The sequence below is a fragment of the Carettochelys insculpta genome, chromosome 2 (genome assembly GCF_033958435.1).
Source record: "Carettochelys insculpta isolate YL-2023 chromosome 2, ASM3395843v1, whole genome shotgun sequence".
In the NCBI taxonomy this organism is placed as follows: domain Eukaryota; kingdom Metazoa; phylum Chordata; order Testudines; family Carettochelyidae; genus Carettochelys; species Carettochelys insculpta.
The window spans coordinates 187,382,999-187,403,570 of NC_134138.1; the positions used below are offsets into that span (position 1 = coordinate 187,382,999).

Here is a 20,572-nt window from a genome sequence, read left to right on the forward strand (position 1 = left end):
TGCTGGAATTTCTGCACTCCCCCCCCCCCCCAGTTTGGGAAGCCATGCCCTAGAGACTATGCTAAGTTTAGGAAGGTAGTGTTCCTGTTCTTGTTTGGGTACACTTCTCTCTTCTATTAAGAACTGCTTATGAGTTACCTAAAGTGGAATGGAGATATGTAATCACTTTAAGCAAAGTTACATGCACAGATACCTGGTGAAGAACCATTGTTCTTTGAGATGCTGTGCATGTCCATTCCACCAGCTGCATTCCTTTCCTCATACATCAGTCATTACACATATGGGCTACCATTGTGAAGAAACTAAGAGGCGGTCAGGGTGGGCCTGCCCCTATATCTCAGCAAGCAGCACAAACGTGGAGTTCACATGGGCTGCCACAATGGGTACTGCTATGAAAAAAGTTTGTTCGCTCCACTGCACAGGTTTGAATGCATCTAAAGTGGAATGGACATCTTGAAGAACAGCAGTTAGTGAACGGGTATGTAACCAATTTTTTTCCTTAAAGGACCAGAGGATTCTTACTTTGGTGTCATGTTTCTCCCATCACAAAGGGAAACTCTCCCCCAGCTCGAAGTGTTTTCCCATTTAGTGAGTAGTGGTGGTGGTGGGTGATGATAGCGTCTTTTCTTTTAGCATCTCTCTATAGCTGATGATGAGCTAAGAAGTGAGATAGTATTTAATCGGTTATCTTTGTCACTAATACAAAAATACAGTAGGGCTATTTTGAAACTTCATAGGTTTTTTTATTATGAAATACATGTTTGATCACTGAGATAATCCAAAAATGGCATCAGAAGACACCCTGGGTCAGTGCAAATTCAGCTGAGAGTATTAGAATTCTTCAGCTAGATATATTTATTGCCCTATCTACCACCTCTGTATATAATTTTATCCTAAATTTTCTACTTGTGGAGTGGAAGCATGGCAGCTGTTCAGAGGCTACAGGGATCTGCCAAAAGGGGTCACTGGCATCACAATGGAGCATATCTATTGGGAAGGGAGTAGGCAATGTTCCTGCTAATTTGAAGCTATTTTGGGAAAATAGGGAGCAATCCATGAGTCTCAAAAATGTCCAAGGAAGGATGGTCATTTTTATGGTCCTGTGGGTCAGTTCACACAAGTAGCTATAACCATAGTCCTAGTAGATGGAATTAAAGATTAATGTGACATTAGACACCAATAACATAGTCTGGCTGTAGCTAAGTTTATTTCCTATCTTCTGGTAGATGGAACAGTTTAATCTGAATGAGATGGGCCTTCTCTTTTTAGCATTATAAACTACTGAAGCAGTTTCCTTCTTCATTTGTGAAACAGATTGTCCATTCTTGAACCTCATAGATGACTGCCTTAGTTTTCTCAACTGTTACAAATTGGCAGGAAAGTTTCTACTCTTCCCATAGATATGCCTTTGTGAAATGGCAGCGAACTTTGAAGATAGAGCCCTATGTTATCCCAAATACTTGCCATATTTTCACTCTGCCCTAGGAAATTAGACAAGTGAAGATTAATAGAGCCTTGCAAATTTGCGGATATCCACTGTATATCTGCAGATACCTGCATCTGGGGATGTGGGTATTCATGGATCATTTTTGCAGGTATGGATGCAGATATCAATTTTTGTTCGCACGCAGAGCTCTAGAAATTTAAATGATATATGAACATGTGAAAGTCTAAACTCTTGTTGGCAAACACTGCTGATATCCCCTGTGTTTATAACATTATACTAGCAGTATTGCATACAATATTTGTCTGTCACTTCAGTGCATCATTCTGCCTGTCATATTGTCAATCAGAATGAGGCAGGATGGGTATCTATAGTGAAATCTGAGGTGTTAGAGCACTTAAAGACTGAAAGGAATTCTGAATTAATATTATTCTTTTTGAGATGAATGTTCATTGTCTCTTGTTCAGTGGGGCCACTCAGCACATTTTTATTTACTTCAACTTCTACTTTTATTTCTGAAGGTGGGCTATGAAATTAAAAAGGTCAGAATTATTTTCATTCTTATAGTCTCATGGATATTAATACCAAATATACGTAAAGTGCACTGTTAACAGAAATCAATTTTATATTGTGAGTCCAGTTACAAGACAATTTTTAATTTTGTGGGTATTATTCTCAGCTGCTCTTTTGGATGACAGGTAAAGGTCTATTATAGTTTAACTTAATGGTATATGTTCTATTTCTTTTTTCCTAAGGACTCCGAATATTAATAGAGGAAGCTTGATTGCACTGTGTGTTTCTAATATCTTTTTCATGCTTCCCTGGCAGTTTGCTCAGTTTGTCCTGCTGACACAAGTAAGACACTTTATAAAATATCACGTTAATATTCATGGATATATTAAACCCACCTCTGTTCCTGTACGCAGGATGATAGCACAGTGTGTACATCTCTTCAGAATAATTAGTGCAGGCTTTATAGTGGTGCTCTATATACAGAATGTTTAGACAAGTGTATGGCTCATTGCAAAACTCAGATTCAAATAGACTCTTGTTTAGGTAAATTGACACTGCTTTGTTACATTCAGTTGGCTGCTTAGTTAGATTCAAGTGAATTCATAGGGCTTCTCGTATATTTTTCACTACCATTTTAATTATCCGCCACAGTAACCAAAATTTGGTGTTATGTTCATTTTAAATATCTATAATGTTTATGTATGTTCATTTTTAACATCTATTCTTTAAACAGTCCAGAATTCAGCAGCCAAATGTCTCTCTCTTCCCTAGTTAATATTGCACTTCCACATTTGCTGCTTTCCTAACATTTCCAGCTTTACTTCATAATTGCTCCTTTCTTGTCCCACAGTCTTAACTTTGGGGCTCTCTCACTAAGATGATTGAAAGTGTACCAGATTTGCTGTCCTTATTAGAGCATTGGACTGACCCTTTTTAGCTCCTCCCAAATTTCTCTGCCTCTGGAGAAACATAAATAGCTTATATATAGTTTTGCCAAACCATATATGAAAATAAATATTATTATGATGCTAAATAAAATATTTCAGTAACAAAAATTTTGCAGGCATGGAAACTTACAACATTAGCCATTTAGTCCTGGATATGTGTATATTGAAAAAACAAAAACAAACAGGAAAAAAAAAACCCTTATTACAGCCAGAAAGTGTCAATTAGAAAAAATTAATGTTAATTTCACTCCCCAAATTGTTTGAAATCTAAAAAGTAAAAATAAAAATATCTCAATACAAGCAACTTATTAAAATGGAATTTTTATTTTAATGAACCAAAGTGATAATACAAATAAGGTACTGTGTTAAAATGTCTTGAAGGTTTTTAACATGTAATTTTGTATTATGAATTTTACGGGTATACCAGTGGCATTTGATACAGGTATAGTGGTGACTGAGAGCAGCAAAGAGCTCATCTGATTTAAATACCCCTGAGGGAATGCTGTACCAAAAATTAAAAATATTTTATTTTAAAATTCTGCAAATGTTTGTCAATAAATAAAGGTGGAGGCTCCAACATGGCAGTGGGGTGTACAGGCCACTGGCTGCACAGAATTGAAGATTATCTTTGGCCCTAGGGACTTAATGGTGAGGGTGCACATGACCCTGATGCTGTGCAAGGGGTTGGTCTGTCCCAGAAATGACTCAAGGTCCTGCCCCTCCGTGCCAAGTGTTCCATCATGGTTCAAATGTGGAGCAGCTTACTTTTTGGGGGGATCCAGGTGTTAAGTGAGAGGATTCTTTGTGGGGCAATCTGGATATGGACAGCTCTATGGGGAATCTGTATGCATAGAAGCTTGTTTGGGGGCTTTGGATTCAGGAGATCCAGGTGAATGTGGTAGGGATTCAGCAGGGATGGTCTGGGTGTGGTGGGATGGAGCTTGGCAGGGGTGATTAGGGAGCAGCGAGGGCAGATGGTGGTATGGGTGCTGAACCTTGTTCCGTCTAATCTTTTCTGCACATATGCAGAATACGTTTGTGCACCAAGGTGTGAATGAATGTGCACCACCAGTAGAAACAAGCCTAGGTGTGGGCGCTCTGCTAATCCCCTGATAGACATTTGAATCTCTCTTGAATGGCTGCACAGGCACATAAGTTACAGGGAACACTGGTGCTGGAAGAATGGAGCTTGTTGGAGTGAGGGTTGAGGGGATGGGATCATTGAGATGGTCCAGGTTCAGGAGGAGTGGGGCTTATTGGGGTGGGGGTGTGACAAGCTGCTTAAAGGGGGGAGCCCTGACTGCTGCTGAGCAAATGGTACATGCTGAGTTCCCCTAACTCCTCTATCTTCTTGCCCTCTCCCTTATTCTACCCACAGTCCACTGCCATTATCCCTCTCCTCTCATTCCATTCCTCTTCCTTCTCCACTGATTCTTCAAAGCCCCGCCCGTCCATTTCTGTTGCCCCACTCACTGTTACATGGAAAACAGAATGGTTTCCAGTATGCAGAATGGGAGCATGACCAGCACTAGGGTTCAGGAGATGGCACTGTACTGCAGAGTCATCTAGCCATAGCAGAACCCTTCTTCACCTGGATAGCTTTGTGATCACAAAAATGGGGATGGGGAGGGCAGTGGCATGTCACATGGCATGTCCCCCCATGCCTTGCCTCTGAGGGAACCATGCCCCTCCTAAATTATGGTTGTGGACATCCTACCCACTCGCCATAGGGATATAATTCTCTGCCAGCTGCCTTGGGCACAGGTGATTGCTCTTGCAACTCTCCTTTGCTTCCACATCATTTTCTGCTGGGAAGCAAAGAAATCTGCAGGGAGAATGAATTTTGCATATATGCAGTGGCACAGAATTCTCTTACGAGTACATAAACGTGTGTTATATACCTTGGGACAGCACCTACTCATCTTTATGTACTTTGAATTGGTGAAAAATATAAGCCAAGGAGTGCTAATTAGAACAAATAAAAATAGTTCTGTAATCATGGCTTTTAGGAATTTTTCAGTCAATAGTAGGTAGATAAGCACTTATCTCTAAGGAAAAGGAAGGGCTTAAGTTTCGCAACATGAAGTATCCATCATCACATCTAGCTTTCCCACTTTTTATGTGTAGCTTCTGACCACAAGCAGTCTGATTACCTGATTCAAGGGTTTGCTGCAATTACTGACCTCATTCTTCAAAATTAATAGATAGGGGGACATGGTGAATTAACTACTAACCCATGTAAGGGTTTTTTTTAAACTGGGTGTGACTTTTAAAACACATTCTGGATTCTTAGCTAATTTTTCCTTTTGGGAGCAGAAGTCTTCAGCTTTAAATATCATCCTGAAGAAGCTGGAGTGCAGAATGAGAGATTTAGAAAAAAGTATTTATACATCCCTGATCAGCTGATATCCTGAGGTATGGTGCAAAACACCCATAGGTCTTAAATTAAAAACTGTGAAATGAATGAATAACTGGATAAGAGAATCCCCCACAAGTATTTCCATGTTCTCCCCTTTTCTTGTGCTTTGGAGGACCAGTGATGCTCTTCTCTCTCTCTCCTCCTTGTCAGCCCTAGGTGCCTGGCATACAGGAATGTCTCTTCTTCTCTTTCCCCCATCATCTTCAGGCTGCTGTGTGTTGAAGTATCAGAAGTTGATTTTTGCACAAAACAGTTGGGGCAGGGGAGGATGGGTCTGACATACTTATATAAGTTAAGGCTACGTCTACATTACCCCCAGAAGATCGACCTGCTCAGGGTTGATCTTCCAGGGTTTGATTTCATGCGTCTACTATGGACGCACAAAAATCAACTCTCCACGGTCACAGTCAACCCCTGATGCAAGGAGTAAAGGATGTTGACAGGAGAACCTCTTCTATGGACGTTCCCCAGTAGAGACATTGAAGTTAGCCAAGCACAGATATGTTGATTATAGCTACACGATTGCCATAGCTAGAATTGCTTGTCTGTGATTGACTTACTTTGCCTCGTGTAGATGTAGCCTTAGTTGTGGGAGGCTACCAGTGTTTCATGAAAGCTGAGTGTCTGGGCAGCTTCCCAGGAAAGATTCAGGTACTGCTCAGTCGATTAGCAGAGTGTCCACAGCTGGCAGCATATGTTTCTATTGGTGGTACACATCTGCTCATGCCTTGGTGCAAGTAACAAAATTTATTCCACCTGTGCGTGGAAAAAAATTGGAGGGAACAGTGGAGGCCACCAATAATGTAAAATACAGAAAAATGTTTATTTTTAAAAAGTTTAATAATCTGACCTTCACTTGTCCAGAAAAGTAAAGCAGAAACAACAGAGGTTACCTCCTGGTTAAGGTAGTACTCTGTAACTTTGGAAGGCTGAGCTTGGTTCCTAGAAGCCCCATAAACTTCACACCTAACCTTTTATGTTCATTGGTTGTATTCATTCATTCCACTGAAATGCACACCTTTTTCAGATGCCTGTGAGTTATTATTAAATAATGTATTTATGCTGCATGAATGTATAATTATCAGTTAGTTGACCATCCCCTCTTTTTAATTCCAGATAGCCTCATTATTTGCTGTGTACGTTGTGGGTTACATTGAGTCGCACAAATTACAGAAGATACTTTATGCACATATGGTAATAAGCCTTTTTAAAAAATGAGTCTAGTCAAACTAATTATAGTGTCAAGAGAAACTTGTTTTAGATATTTTGATTTGTTGTATAGTGAGTAGAAGGAGTTGACTGTAAGACAGAGTGAAGGAAAAAAGGAATAGAATCCTTTCCATATGTAGGTTTCAAAATGTGGAAAAAATGTCTGTTTTAAATAGAACACTGAGTATTAGTTGCCTTTGCTAATTTTGTATTAAGGAAAAAGTAAAATAAACTGATTGTAAAATAATGCTGTCAGATTTGGTGGATTAACATTTTCGTCCATCGTAGAGGTGGCTATTTTCCAAATGTCTTGCTGGTACATAAATTGTTTTTATGACTTTAGACAAATGTTTTAATATCCTAAATAATTAACAGTGCATTGACTTATTTTTTCTGTAATGAAAATAATTAAGTTCACTTCTGCTACAATATGATTACCAGTTCAAGGCTGTTGCTTGCAACAGGCCAGGTAGACATAAGCACATGACAGCTGAAAAATGTTCTGGTACATAACTTCAATATAAATGTGAAAATATTTTAAAATAGGGCATTCCTTAGCAAAAATTGAACTGGTTTTATTTTGAGATAAATATGGAACTAGGTGGTGGTCCGTCATTCCTTTCCGTGACCAAAGACCATTTCATGATGATTCCAAGTATATAAGTAAATTCCCTGCAAGATTAAGTTAATCAAATATTTTATTTATAATATGTATTGTATTTAAGAGAATTACTTGATGTTTAGATACTCAGTGTTCTGTTTTTTTTCTTCTTCTTCTTTCCAGGCATCTCTTGCACTGTGTTTCCTTTTGATGTTTGGGAACTCAATGTTGTTGACATCATATTATGCTGCCTCTTTAGCAGTTATCTGGGTAAGTTTTGGAAGAATTCATTTGAGGTTCTTAGGAATATATCTCTGCACTATTATCTGTGAATTGGTATGTTAAATGGTGAAGTGCAACTTCTCTAAATAGTTGGAAAGGATGATACTTCCATGAGATTAATAAGGTTAGTCTTGGGATATGTTTGGGCAATGGTGAAAGGATAATGAGGACCATAAAATTTTGACACGTCAAAGCTGTGACATGAGAGAAACTGAACACGGATGCAAAAAAAACAAACATAGTTCTGGGATGTATTAACAGGAGTGTTGTGAACAAGACACAAAAAGTCATTCTTCTGCTCTGCTCTACTCTGCGCTGGTTAGGCCTCAGTTGCAGTATTGTGTCCAGTTCTGGGCACTGCATTACAAGAAAGATGTGGAGAAATTGGAGAGGGTCCACAAAAGAGCAACAAGAATGATCAGAGGTCTAGAGAATGTGACCTACAAAGAAAGTCTGGAAAAAAATGGGCTTGTTTAGCTTGGAAAAAAGAAGATTGAGGGGGGACGTGATAGCAGTTTTCAGGTATCTAAAAGGGTGTCATAAGGAGGAGGGAGACAACTTGTTCTTCTTGGCCTCTGAGGGTAGAACAAGAAGCAATGGGCTTAAATTGCCGCAAGGGAGGTTTAGGTTTGAAAACTAGAAAAAGCTTCTTTACTGTTGGGCTGGTAAAACACTGGAATACATTGCCTAGGGAGGTTCTGGAATCTCCATCTCTGGAGATATTTAAGAACAGGTTAGATAAATGTCTAGCAGGGATGGTCTACATGGTACTTGGTCCTGCCATAAGAGCTGGAATTCATTGCAAAAGCATGTGGTGCCATCAGGTTTTTGGACCAATACTACTGGGCTGCACCACTGGCTTTGTGACTCTTCAGTGATGCACATTTTCAACGTCTTGTGCATTTGAGCTCTTATTTCTTCTCTCTTTTGTGCTGGGCCCCGGTAAGGCCTCATCGTTACTCAAGCTCTGGGGCTGGTTAATGATTTGATGGGTAGCTTCAGTCGTACGGCTGGGTTTTTTCAAAAATACATCCTGGTTCTGGATGATCATATCAAAGGCCTCTTTCCTCTGGGCCAGTGTTAATTCAGGGCCTGCGAGGGTTAAGCTGGAGTGTCTGACTCCTCCTCCGGGGCAACCATGCAGGTTTCTCTGTCTTGCCAGGGCTTCAAGAGATTGATATGGTAGATCTGCTCTTGTTTATGTTGCCCAGGTTGGCGGATCTTATAGTTTACCTCCCCAACAGGCTTGATGACCTCGTAGGGGCCCTGCTGTTGGACCATCAGCTTGCTTTCCATGGTGGGGACAAGGACCATAACGTGATCCCTGGGATGAAACTGCTGGACCTTGGCCTTGTGATTAGGACAGGCCTGCTGGGACTCTTGAGCCTCCTCCAGGTGCCTCCTCACAATGGAAGTGACCTGGGCTATTCACTCTCTCATCTGTATCACATAATCCCCAATATTCCTTACCCCACTTGCCTCTTCCTCCCAGACTTCTTTGGCTACATCCAAGATGCCTCGAGGGTGGCGACCGTATAGCAAGTCACGGGAAAATGCAGTGGATGACTGGGGCACCTCCCGAATGGTGAACATGAGATAAGGCAATAGCAGGTCCCAGTCTTTTCCATCCCTGCTCACAACCTTCCTAATCATAGATTTCAGGGTATGATTGAACCTCTCTACGGGGCCATCAGTCTGAGGGTGGTAGACCAAGGTCTGCGGAGTCTGTGCATGGAACAGGGCACATAGGTCTTTCATTAATTGGGACATAAATGGTGTGCCTTGATCAGTCACGATTTCTTTTGGGAGGCCCACCTGGGCAAATATCTCCACCAATGCCTTGGCTATACTTTGTAGGGCTGTATTCCAAAGTGGGACTGCCCCAGGGTATCATGTGGCATAGTCCAATATTACCACTGTATACTGGTGCCTCAGGTTGTCTTTTCCAATGGGCCCACTAGGTCCATGGCCACTCATTCAAATGGCACTTCAATAATCGGTAATGGCACTAGGGGGGCCCATAGGTGGGGACGTGGGCTATGTAATTGGCACTCCAGGCATGAAGTACAACACCAGTGGACATCTTCATATACCCGCGGCCAATAGAATCATTTCAGAATCCAAGCCTGGGTCTTTTCCACCCGCAGGTGTTTTCCGAAAAGATAGTTATGGGCCAAGTCCAAAATAGCCCGTTGGTGTTTCTGCAGCACCAACAGCTGATGTACCTCCTCCCCCTGCAGGCGTACAATGTGGTACAGTAAATCCCTCTTGAGGATGAAGTAGGGGCCTGACCCTGGACTTTGCCTTCCACAGGTACCCCATTGACCTCAGCCACCTCCTTGCTGGCAGTTTCGTACTGGGGGTCCTCCTCTTGATCTCACCCAAAAGTCAGTCTCCCTGGGATGGCCTATTCGAACCATGAAGGCAATCCCTGTGGCCCCGAGTTAAACCCTGTGGGACTGAGGTTGGCTCTGGCCTCCTCCTGTCCTGCCGCCTCTGGATCCTCCCTCTCAGACAAGCGCAGGATCCTCCTCTCCCGGGAGGTCCCCTCCCTCACCTTGGGGGCCTCTGGGGCCTCTAGTGACACAGGTGACTTTCTGGGCCTGCATAAAGATCTGGGTGCCCAAAGCCTTGGCTGCCCGCTTCTGCGTCTTTGACTTCCTACCTTTCCCAGGTCTAGAGAACAAATCCTGGGACATTTCATAGTAACAGAGAGGCAGCCGTGCTAGTCTATACACTGTCAAAACAAAAAGCAGTAAAGTAGCACTTTAAAGACGAGCAAAATATTGAGTCTGTTCTGGTATGGCTATGGTCTGAAGAAGTGGGTCTGTCCCATGAAAGCTCACCTAATAAATTATTTTGCTAGTCTTTAAAGTGCTACTTTACTGCTTTTTGTTGGGATATTTCAGAAAATCTTGGGGCCATTTGTCCTTCGACATCTACTCTCCACTGGTGGTGGGCATCCCCTTGTTCTGGCTGCTCAGGGGGATGGAGCTGACCAGACCCTGCGAAGTCCCTTCCAATGAGGTGAGGGACTACCTGCACTTGCACCCTGACGTTAATCCCTTGGATTTCCACCTGCACATTCAAGTTGGGGTAATAGTTGACCGTCCTATGGATGCAGGTGAGAGCAGTGCATTTTGTTGGTATCATTTGGCTAGACGTTACTAGTTTTCTTGAGACTAGGGTAACTGTGCTCCCAGAGTCTTCTAGGGCCAATGTCTCTACCCCCTCTACCCATCCTGGTTGGGTATAGTTGTGTGAAGTAACCACAACCCTCACCAGGCTAAGCAAGATGCAATGGGTCACCCCAGGCCCCAAGGTTGCATTGCATGGTCTCCTCCTGATTGGGACACTGGGCTGCTAGATGGCCCAGCTCCCCACACCCATAGCACTGATTTTGGTCTCAGGGCACGGAGGACCTAAACTCATGGTTCATCTTCCTGGGCTTGTCCCCTCCAGGGTGTGACCCTCAGGACCTCCAGTCCCCCCCGCCTCCCTACTGGGCCTCCCTAACTCCCTATGCACCCGACCGTGTGAGGCAAGGGTTGGCAGCCCCCTTTTGGGGGCATACAGGCTCCCCTTAAGAGGGCCATTTAACTCTTGCGCTGTTAGCCGTCGCTCTGCTAGTGCAACAGTCTCATATGTGGTGAGGTCGTGCTGACCCACCCATTCACAAAGGTCCAGTGGGAGCTTACACATGTGCTGGCCTACGATGAGGACCTCCAGCATGTCTTCTGTATTATGGGTATCGGGGCACAGCCACTTCTGGGCAAGGTGGAACAGCTGGGCTCATGGGGGTCTTCCCTCCTGATACTTCCAGGCATGGAACCTCCGGGTCCTTATTGCCGTAGTCACCTCCAGGCAGGCCAGGATCTCCTCTTTGAGCCGGCGGGTAAGCATCCATGTGTTCCTCAGGCAAATCATAATAGGCTCCCTGGGTCTCCCTGCAGAGAAAAGGGGCAAGGATGCTGGCCCATTGGGCTTCTGGCCAGGCCTCATGCTGTGAAGTCCTCTCGAAGGTCAGGAGGTAGGCCTCCACATCATCACTTGGCGCCATGTTGGGGAGGAAACCTGCAGCCCTCAGGGCTCTGTCCCCCTTAACCATGGGAGGTCGGGGTTGCCAACTCCTGCATTCGATCGACTGCATCTCCTGGAATGGTGCAGTCTGAGGTGGCGTGGTCCATTAGAAGCTTGTTAGTCTGTTGCTGCACCTGGGTGGCCTCTGTATGGGCTGTTGCGGCTAGCACTAGTCCCTTAACCAAGTCTTCCATACTGGGGTTTATTCTAACTCCCAACACCACAGTTAACTAAAGGAGGTGACAGGAACAGGACAATCCTCAAACCCACACCCAAGTGTGTCTCCTTTTTTTTTCCCCCCTCTTTTTGTTTTTTTTTGGTTTTATGTTTTTTGTTTGGCCACTGCGCAGATATCCCACCTGTGACACCAGTGTAATGGACCCCTCAACTGCCCCTTAAGGGTTCTGCACTTCCAGACATCTCCTTGTGTGCCTCAGAGACTCACAAAGTCCCCTTCCATTTTCGTGAGACTTTCTGAAGGCAAGGGTCTCCCTTTACCAAGCCACTTTCATCACAGGCCAGTGTTAATTTCGGGTGGAGTGGGTCCCTCTCTGCCAGCCTTGAGCTGCTCGGGCTGTGCCCCATTTGGTCCGCCCTCCAGGGGAAGTGGTGGGGGGAGTCAAGTCCTGCCCACTGCCCTGTATTCCAACCCAGGGACTCAAGGGAAGGAGGAAGCTGCTGGGGCTTTTTTGCCCCTGCCCCACGGCAGCGACCTTTCCCTGGGCCTCTTCACCCAACACTACCCTTTGGGGTGTTTCTCCCATGTACCATGTTGCTGGGGTACCTGGCTGGGCTCTGTTCTGTTCTGTTTGGTTCCACCTCCAGCCTCCTTCTCTCTCAGCACCTCTTCCCTCCCATCCTGCAGCCCAGGGAAAGCCTTTTATAGAAATCCTGAAGGCCTTAACTGGTCACAGGTGTTCTAATTATAGCCAGTTGCTGGCTGGCTCCTGATGAGCCCCAGCTGCCTATCCAGCCTGCAGGACTGCACCCTCTGTGAATTTACAAGGGGAACCAAAAGGTGTTCCTCTGGCACCCAAAATGTTCCCCCTCTCTCAGGCACCTGTCAGCTGCAGTCTGTGACATGCCACATTAGTAATAAATTTGTAACTTAGAATAAAGTTCAGGGAAACTTAGGGTTTGTCTACACTTGCTTTCCTCTTTCAAAAGAGGAATGCAAGTGAGGTATAAATTTGCATATGCAGCACTCCATTTGCATATTCTAATTTTGGAAGAGCTTCTTTCGAAAGAAGAAAGCCAGTGTAGACACTGCTCTTTTGACACTAAACCCCATCTTTGTAAGAATCCTTCTTCCGTTAAATAAAGGGAAGAAGGATTCTTTCAAAGATGGGTTTACTTTTGAAAGAGCGACATCTACACTGGCTTTCTTCTTTCGAAAGAAGCGCTCTCGAAATTAGAATATGCAAATGAGATGTGGAATATACAAAATTGTACCTCATTTGCATACCTCTTTCGAAAGAGGAATGCAAGTGTAGACACACCCTTACTGATTATGCATTTAGTAATGTTTTTGTGTCATTCTATCTTTGTGTGCATATTTTATGCTAAAATTAGTTATTTCATTTTGAAGTTTCTTCTTGCTGGTGAAAATAGTCAGCTTTCTGTGGTTATATTGCCTTTGATTTATTTTCAAGAAAGCAAGAGTGGTTCTAATTCAGTGTACAGAATCTGGGATAACAGGAGTATCAGTGCTTTAGTCTGGTCATCATTAAATCACAATAAGTGATTTATTGAACGATATTCACTCGTGGTAGGCTACGTGGGTTTGAAATACTTTTTATTTCATGTAGTGGCATGTCAGTTTCTCTAGGAAAAATTGTTTTTTCTTGTGTTACTGGAATATGATTGGATATACTGTAAAATGCATTAATTTTTAATTATTATTTTAGGGTATTCTTGAATTGAGTCCAAAATTGCTGAAAATGACTAGAAGAGAAGTTAGTTTATGGGTAAGGATTGATATTTCAATACAATTTGACAGAAAAGAATTGATCGTTTCAAGTAATATTTTGAATATCACTTTTTCAAAATTGATTAATATCCCACAAGGAAAACTGATACAAAAAGGAATAAATTTTCTAAGTAATTTGACAAAATTGAACTGAAAGCTTTCACACTGCGAGTTTAGTTAAAAATACAGGAATTTTGTCTTAGTTACAATATTTACAAAATCATAAAAATTGAACCACTTACACAAAATTAATCCCCAAGACAGAACTAGGGAAGGAAATTGCAAAATAGTCCAATATCTGATTTTCAAAGCAAATTGTATAAACTCTTGCTTTAGAATTTTAGGGTGAGATTACCAATGTGAATTTAAATTGAGAAACGTATGAACAGCAAACTTTTCCAGAAGACTGAAAAAATATGATAGTGGTACAAGTTCGCCATCATAGAGAAAATACCAGTGGAAAAGTATGATTAAATATTTTATCTCCCCAGTGTTGCAAAACAAAATCAACCCAGTAAAATTCTGGAAGGAATACAGCATTCTTCTTTGAGTGATTGCTCATGTGCATTCCAGTGGGTATGTGCGCAACATGTACAATCAACAGAGAATTTTTTCCTTGCATTACTCATGAGGTTGGTAATGGAGCCCCCGGTGTAGCACTTTTGAGATATAGGCTATGTCTACACTAGCCCAGAACTTCAAAATGGCCATGCAAATGGCCATTTTGAAGTTTACTAATGAAGTGCTGAAATACATATTCAGTGCCTCATTAGCATGCCGGCAGCCGCGGCAGTTTGAAGTTGCTGCGGCTCGTCCAGACGTGTCTCCTTTTCGAAAGGACCCTGGCAAAGGACCTGGTAACTTCGAAATCCCCTTATTCCTATCTGCTGTTAGGAATAAGGGGATTTCGAAGTTGCCGGGGTCCTTTTGAAAAGGAGCCCCATCTGGACAAGCTGTGCAGCAGCAAGCCACGGCAATTTCGAAGTGCCACAGTTGCCGGCATGCTAATGAGGCGCTGAATATGTATTTCAGCACTTCATTAGTAAACTTCGAAATGGCCATTTGCATGGCCATTTTGAAATTTTGAGCTGGTGTAGACACGGCCATTGTGTATAAGATAGTGCTGACCTGTCCTCTCAGTTCCTTCTTCCAGGTTGCTTCTACACTCTCTCCCCCGTTGGAGGTGGCATTGTAATGAGGCAATTTGAAGCAGGCTTATGATGCGCTAATGTGCATATTCAGAACTAGATCAGAGTGAGGGAATGTCGAAGTGGGGTGCTTATTTCAAAGCTGCCCACATTTTCACTGTCAATCTGCAATTTGAAGTCTGCGCTTTGAAATTCGTATGGCTGCCATTATGCTAATATGCTAATATGCCATATGGTAATGAGGCTCTGAATATGCACGTTAGCGTCTCATTAGCCTGCTGCAAAGTGCCTCATTACCATGGCACCTCCGATGAGAGAGTGAGAGTGTAGAAGCAGCCCCAGTTTCCCTGACTTGGGCATGCCACAGTCTGAGCCTTTTAAGGCATGGGAGGACTCTGAGAAGCCCATGCCCAAGGGTGATCCTCATTCTTCCTGCTTCAAGTGCCTCAGTGAGGACCATCAAACAGATAAGTGCACTATTTGCAGGAAATTTTGGCCTCACATTAAGGCGAAAGACTTGCTTGAAGCTTCTACTCATGGAGGCAGCACTCTGTCTTAAATCCACACAGGAGCAGGCCCCGGTTGTGGGAGTGAGCCATGTCGTGGCCTCTGGGAACTTCTCCCTGCTGACTGCCATCAGGAGTTCACCAACCTGGTCAAGGTGACTCAACTCTCTGGGGAGCCATATCCCTCCACCCCAGATAGTATCCTTTTAGTCCACAGGCCACGCCTATTCTGGTCAGCCCACTCAGGACTTGTCCAGTGCAGAGTCTGTAATCACTGATGGCTCCAGCCTCACTCCATCTGGGGCCAAGGCCAGAGTCAGGGAGGCCCTAAGCAACTCCTGGGTTCTAGCCTCGGATTTTGAGGGTGCACCTGAGGGTAGAGCATCAGTTCCCGAGCTAAATCCTTTCCCTTTTGGCAGCCACTTGTCCTGCTTCTACCATGCCTGGGCCCACCGTACGTCAGACCTCTGGGTCCTAAGCATGGTGGTGATGAGGGAAGGGGATAAATCAGTTTTCAGAAACACTGTGGTAGGGAGGCTCCTGAAGGGCCTGAGCAAGTTCTACCCTCCAGTCAAGGACCTGATTCCTCTCTGGGATCTGAATCTATTTCTTCTTCTTCAAGTGGTCCCCGTGGGTGCTCCACAATAGGTGTCGGGCTCGCCCGGCGCCGCAGATCGGAAATCTTCCGGCAGTTTCTCCTGGATCGCGCATGTGCCGGCGCGCGCCTCCCCCCTGCGCGCCCCCGGCCGTGTGCGCAATCCGGTCCCCACCAGTTCCTTCTCAACTGCCATCGGCTGCAGACGGAATCCACTCAGGCTAAGGCCGGAGTCAGATTACTTCGTGGGTTTTTTTTCCACGTGTAATTTGTTGTTTCGGTTATTAAACAAAAAAAAAAAAAAAAAAAGAGAGGAGTGGAGCAGAGAAGAGAAGAGCAGACGTGAAGGCCATTTAGGCCACCCGCTGCCCCGCAGGCCGGTGATCACTATTTGGGGTGGAAAGCCATGGATTAAGTGCTAAGTACCCTATTAACAATAAAGGACTCACCGCAATGGCTTCTTCAGGTTTTAAAAAGCGGGAGTCATGCTGTGAAGCTATGCTGGCCTCCGTGGGGCATAGCGAAGGCATCCGACACCTGGGGGAATCGCACGTTACCCAGAAGTGTTCTCACTGTGCTAAGCTCACAGCAAGGGCCAGGAAGGACAGAGCGATGAGGCGTAAAATGCTCTTGTTGATAAGGCTTTCCAGCTGGACTTGCCGGAGAAGCCTCACCCAGAAGGGCCCTCTGGGTTGCATAAGAGGAGGGCAGCTTTTCTCTCTGACCCCCTCAGCGCAGAAACAGAGGAAACTCTCCCTGGCTCGATCCTTGCCGTGCGTTTGCAGCGAGCAGGACGAGTGGAGCACACAGCCACCAGCTGCATACTCAGGCAGGCGGCAGCACAGCAGCGCACGTGGCAGAGGCTGAGCCTCCGATTATTCAACAGCCGGCACGCATGGCACCTAGAGCGTGAGCCAGGCAAGCGCCGGAACTGGCGGCACAGACCCCCGCGGCACCAGCGGTGCAGGGCTGCCAGGCACGGAGCCTGCAGGCACCTGAGGGGGATACCCGCGCGGCACCGCAGCTGACGGTGCCGAGCGCGGCGCTGACAGCGGGGCCGAGATCCCTGGCACAGAAGGGGGCGGTGCCGGCCCCGCAGCGGAGGGGCAAGGCAACATCAAAAACCCGGCACCGCAGTCCATCTCTGGACAGGGCTGCGCTGCTGTTAGCACCAAGCCCTCCCCCTGTGATACACACGCCACACCAAAGGCCTGTGTCTCCACTGGCCCATCTGGGGAGGCGGCGGGGGGGAACCTCCTTCTCCGTTCCTCCAACCAATGTCACCATGGCTTGGGCCACCTTCACCATTCCTGGGATTGGATCCCCTGGCGTAGTATCACAAGCTAGTTTCACCTCTGTGTCGTCGCGGAGGTCTCGCTCTCCCAGACATCGGGGGTACACACCCCGCGAGTGGTCTAGGTCTCCATCCCCAGACCCTTGCCCGTGCTGCCATGGTCGTCCTTATCAGGCTGGCCACAGACAAACCACAGGCCTACACCCAGGGGTAGGTTCCCCCCCCACCGCCCCGGCCGCTCAATACCCCCATGGGCACTCCCGATCAAGGACGGAAACACAGTTGTCTAAAGGGGAGTTAATTTTAGAACCCCGAGACTTTCCTTCACGATCCTCCGGCGAGCAAGTGTATCATCGACCGCAGGAACCGAGGGTTCAAGGGAGGTTTACCTTAGTGGTTCCTCCTCATCCTCCCCAGATGAGGCCATGGCCCCCGGGTACGTCTCTCCCCCGGATGACTTTAAACAGGTTCAGGGGCCATTTAGAAGGGTGGCTTTCATGCAAGACATTCAAACGGCAGAGGTGCAGGGGAAACATCACAAACTCCTGAAAAATTTGAGACCCCTGGCTTCATCCAAAATTGCTATTCTGCTGGACGAAGCCATTCTGGAGTCAGCCACTACTATATGGCAGACTCCGGCCTCTGTTCCGCCTACAAACAAGAGAGCGGATAAGAAATACTTCATCCCGGCAAAGGGCATGGAGTTCCTCTTCAGTCACCCACAACCAAATTCTTTGGTGGTGGTGGTCGAGTCGTCCCAGCAGAGGTCAAAGGCTTCTCAGTACAAATCGGGGGATCGGACAAAGATGCTAAGAAGCTAGAGCTGTTTGGCAGGAAGATATATTCCTCTCCTATCCTGCTATTGAGAATGGCAAATTATGGGCACACCTAGCAAACCATAATTTTGATAATTACTCCGGGCTTACTCCCCTCATGGATTCACTTCCGGAAGATAAAAAGCCGGTGTTTAAAGGCGATGGTTCAAGAGGGCTACGCAGCATCGCGGACGGGAGTCCAGATTGCCCTGGATGTGCCAGACACGGCGGCACGTTCAACGGCTACAGCAGTGGTCATGCATAGAGAATCCTGGCCCCAGACGTCGGGTATCTCGAGGGACCTACAGGCGAAGATCGTGGACCTTCCCTTTGATACACAAAAGCTGTTTGCGGACTCAACCGACTCGGTCCCTCACCCCAGTAAGGACTCAAGAGCTACACTTAGAACCTCGGGCATTTATACTCCCCCATACAGGAGGGAAAACTTTTACCCTCAGCAAAGACGCTACGCTTTCAACCACAACATGCTCAATATCAATGGGGCTACGGCCAAGGGCGCTATCAATAGCGGCAACAGTACAGAACTCCTAGGCGACGTTCTTAACAAAGCCGTATGCCCTCGGGTCAGGCCCAAAGGCAACAAGTTTGATGGGTATGTTGGGGGCTGCACTATCAATACCCTCGCTCAATGCCACTCCCATCTCATGTTCCATCATCTCCTCAGACCATTCCACTCCCAGTGGCAAAAGATCACCACAGACATATGGGTGCTGGAGATCATAGCCACGGGTTACGCGATCCCTTCCCAGTCGCTTCCACCGACGAAGCCTCCCACCAGGCCTCACGTCACGGACGCTGCCACGAGGCGAGGCTCAAGCAGAAGGTGACTCATCTTATGTTCATAAGGGCGGTGGAAAGAGTGCCGGAATAATTCCAGGGGAAGGTTTTTATTCACACTACTTCCTACCAGAGAAGAAAACAGGACACTGGAGGCCATCTTAGATCTTCGGGGCCTCAACAGTTACTTGCGTAAGCAACGGTTTTGGATGATCGCAGTTGCCTTGATACTCATGGCACTGGACGATGGAGACTGGGTTGCAGCACTCAATTTACGAGATGCTTACTTTCATATAACAATCCACCCGGCACACAGACTCTTCCTCTGCTTCACAGTCGGCCAGGAGCGCTTCCAGGACAGGGTTCTTCCGTTTGGCCTCTCCTCGGCCCCCAGAGTCTTTACCAAAACCCTGGCAGTGGTATCAGCCTACCTGCACAGACAGGGGGTGTTTATTTTTCCCATATCTGGGCGACTGCCTGCTAAAAGGGACCTCAAAGGCAGAGGTCTCATGCATGATACGTGTCACAGCAACACGTTTCTTCGCTGGGCCTAGTCATCAACCTCGCAAAGTCAAAGTCCAAACCCACACAACATATAGAGTTCATAGGGGCACGCATAAACTCTATCACAGCAAGGGTGTACCTACCCGACGCCCGCTTCCGCGCAATCAGTTCGCTGGTGCAAGTCATTACATACAGCCCCACAGTGCCAGTCTTAACGTGCCTACAGCTGCTGGGCCATACGGCGGCAGCGACGTTTGTGGTACAGAATGCCAGGTTGCACATGTCAAGCCTGTAGCATTGGCTGGTGAGCGTTTACAAACCAGCATCCCACACTGTGCACAGGGTGGTGTCACCCACAACAGAGGTGCGCAGCTCCCTGGCGTGGTGGGAAAACCCCGAGAATCTGCTAGTGGGGGTGCCTTTTCACCAACCACAAATTTCTATTTTTTCTTACTACCGACGCCTCCCACGTAAGATGGGGAGCGCACATCAGCGACAAGGTAATGCAAGGGCTACGGTCCCCTGCGGAACAGACACTGCACATAACCATGCCGGAGCTCAGAGCAGTGTTCAACGCCTGCAAACATTTTCGAGATTACCTACGTGGCAAAGTAGTTGGGATTCAATACCGACAATACCTCCACTGTTTTACATCAATCGACAAGGAGGAGCACGATCCCGTGCCCTATGTGCAGAAGCAGTCCAATTGTAGAATTGGTGCATCGCCAACAACATAACATTTAAAGCCTCGTACTTGCCGGGCGCTCACACCGTGAAAGCAGATCACCTGAGCAGGCACTTTGCAATCACGCACGAATGGCAGATCCGCTCCGATCTGCTACAGTGCATTTTTCATACATGGGGGTTTCCCCAGATCGATCTGTTTGCCACAAGGTCTTGCACAAAGCCAGAAGGGAGAGAGCTTGCATGATACTCATAGTCCCGCTTGGGATCGGCAGCAATGGCTTCCCTTGCTTTTGCGCATGTTGGATTGCCCACCGCTCCCTCTACCGGTGGCACCGGACTTACTCACGCAGGCTCAGGGGTCCTTAGTGCACCCGCACCCTCAGGGTCTGCAACTACAAGCATGGCTAATCCATGGCTCAGCTCTTTAAAGAGCACGTGTACGGAGGGAGTACAACAAGTCCTGGAATGTAGCCGAAGGACCTCCACCAGGAGGACTTACAAGCAGAAATGTACTCTTCACAGCCTGGTGTTCCACCAAGCAGTTAGCTCCCCTTGACGTTCCTATACCTGTAATACTAGAATACTTATTGGACCTCAAGAGAGGCGGGTTTTCTCTGTCCTCGCTAAAGGTCCACCTTGCTGCTATATCAGCCTTTCGGCATACAGAGGAAGGGCCCACGGTATTCGCCCATCCTATTGTTACCAGGTTCTAGAAGGGGCTGGTAAACCTGTACCCCCCTCGGAAACCGCTTCCACCATCG

At 46.2% G+C, this 20,572-nt stretch overlaps 1 protein-coding gene across 3 annotated transcripts in view; it reads left to right on the forward strand.

Annotated features, from left to right (window-relative positions):
* DPY19L1 (dpy-19 like C-mannosyltransferase 1) overlaps positions 1-20,572 on the forward strand; it is a 123,059-nt gene that overhangs the window by 42,452 nt on the left and 60,035 nt on the right. For all 3 annotated transcript variants that reach the window (XM_074988108.1, XM_074988109.1, XM_074988110.1), the window contains 4 exons: positions 2,200-2,299; positions 6,440-6,517; positions 7,317-7,403; positions 13,403-13,462. In XM_074988108.1, coding sequence (XP_074844209.1) covers positions 2,200-2,299; positions 6,440-6,517; positions 7,317-7,403; positions 13,403-13,462 — 325 coding nt within the window. The remainder of the gene's footprint in view (positions 1-2,199; positions 2,300-6,439; positions 6,518-7,316; positions 7,404-13,402; positions 13,463-20,572) is intronic.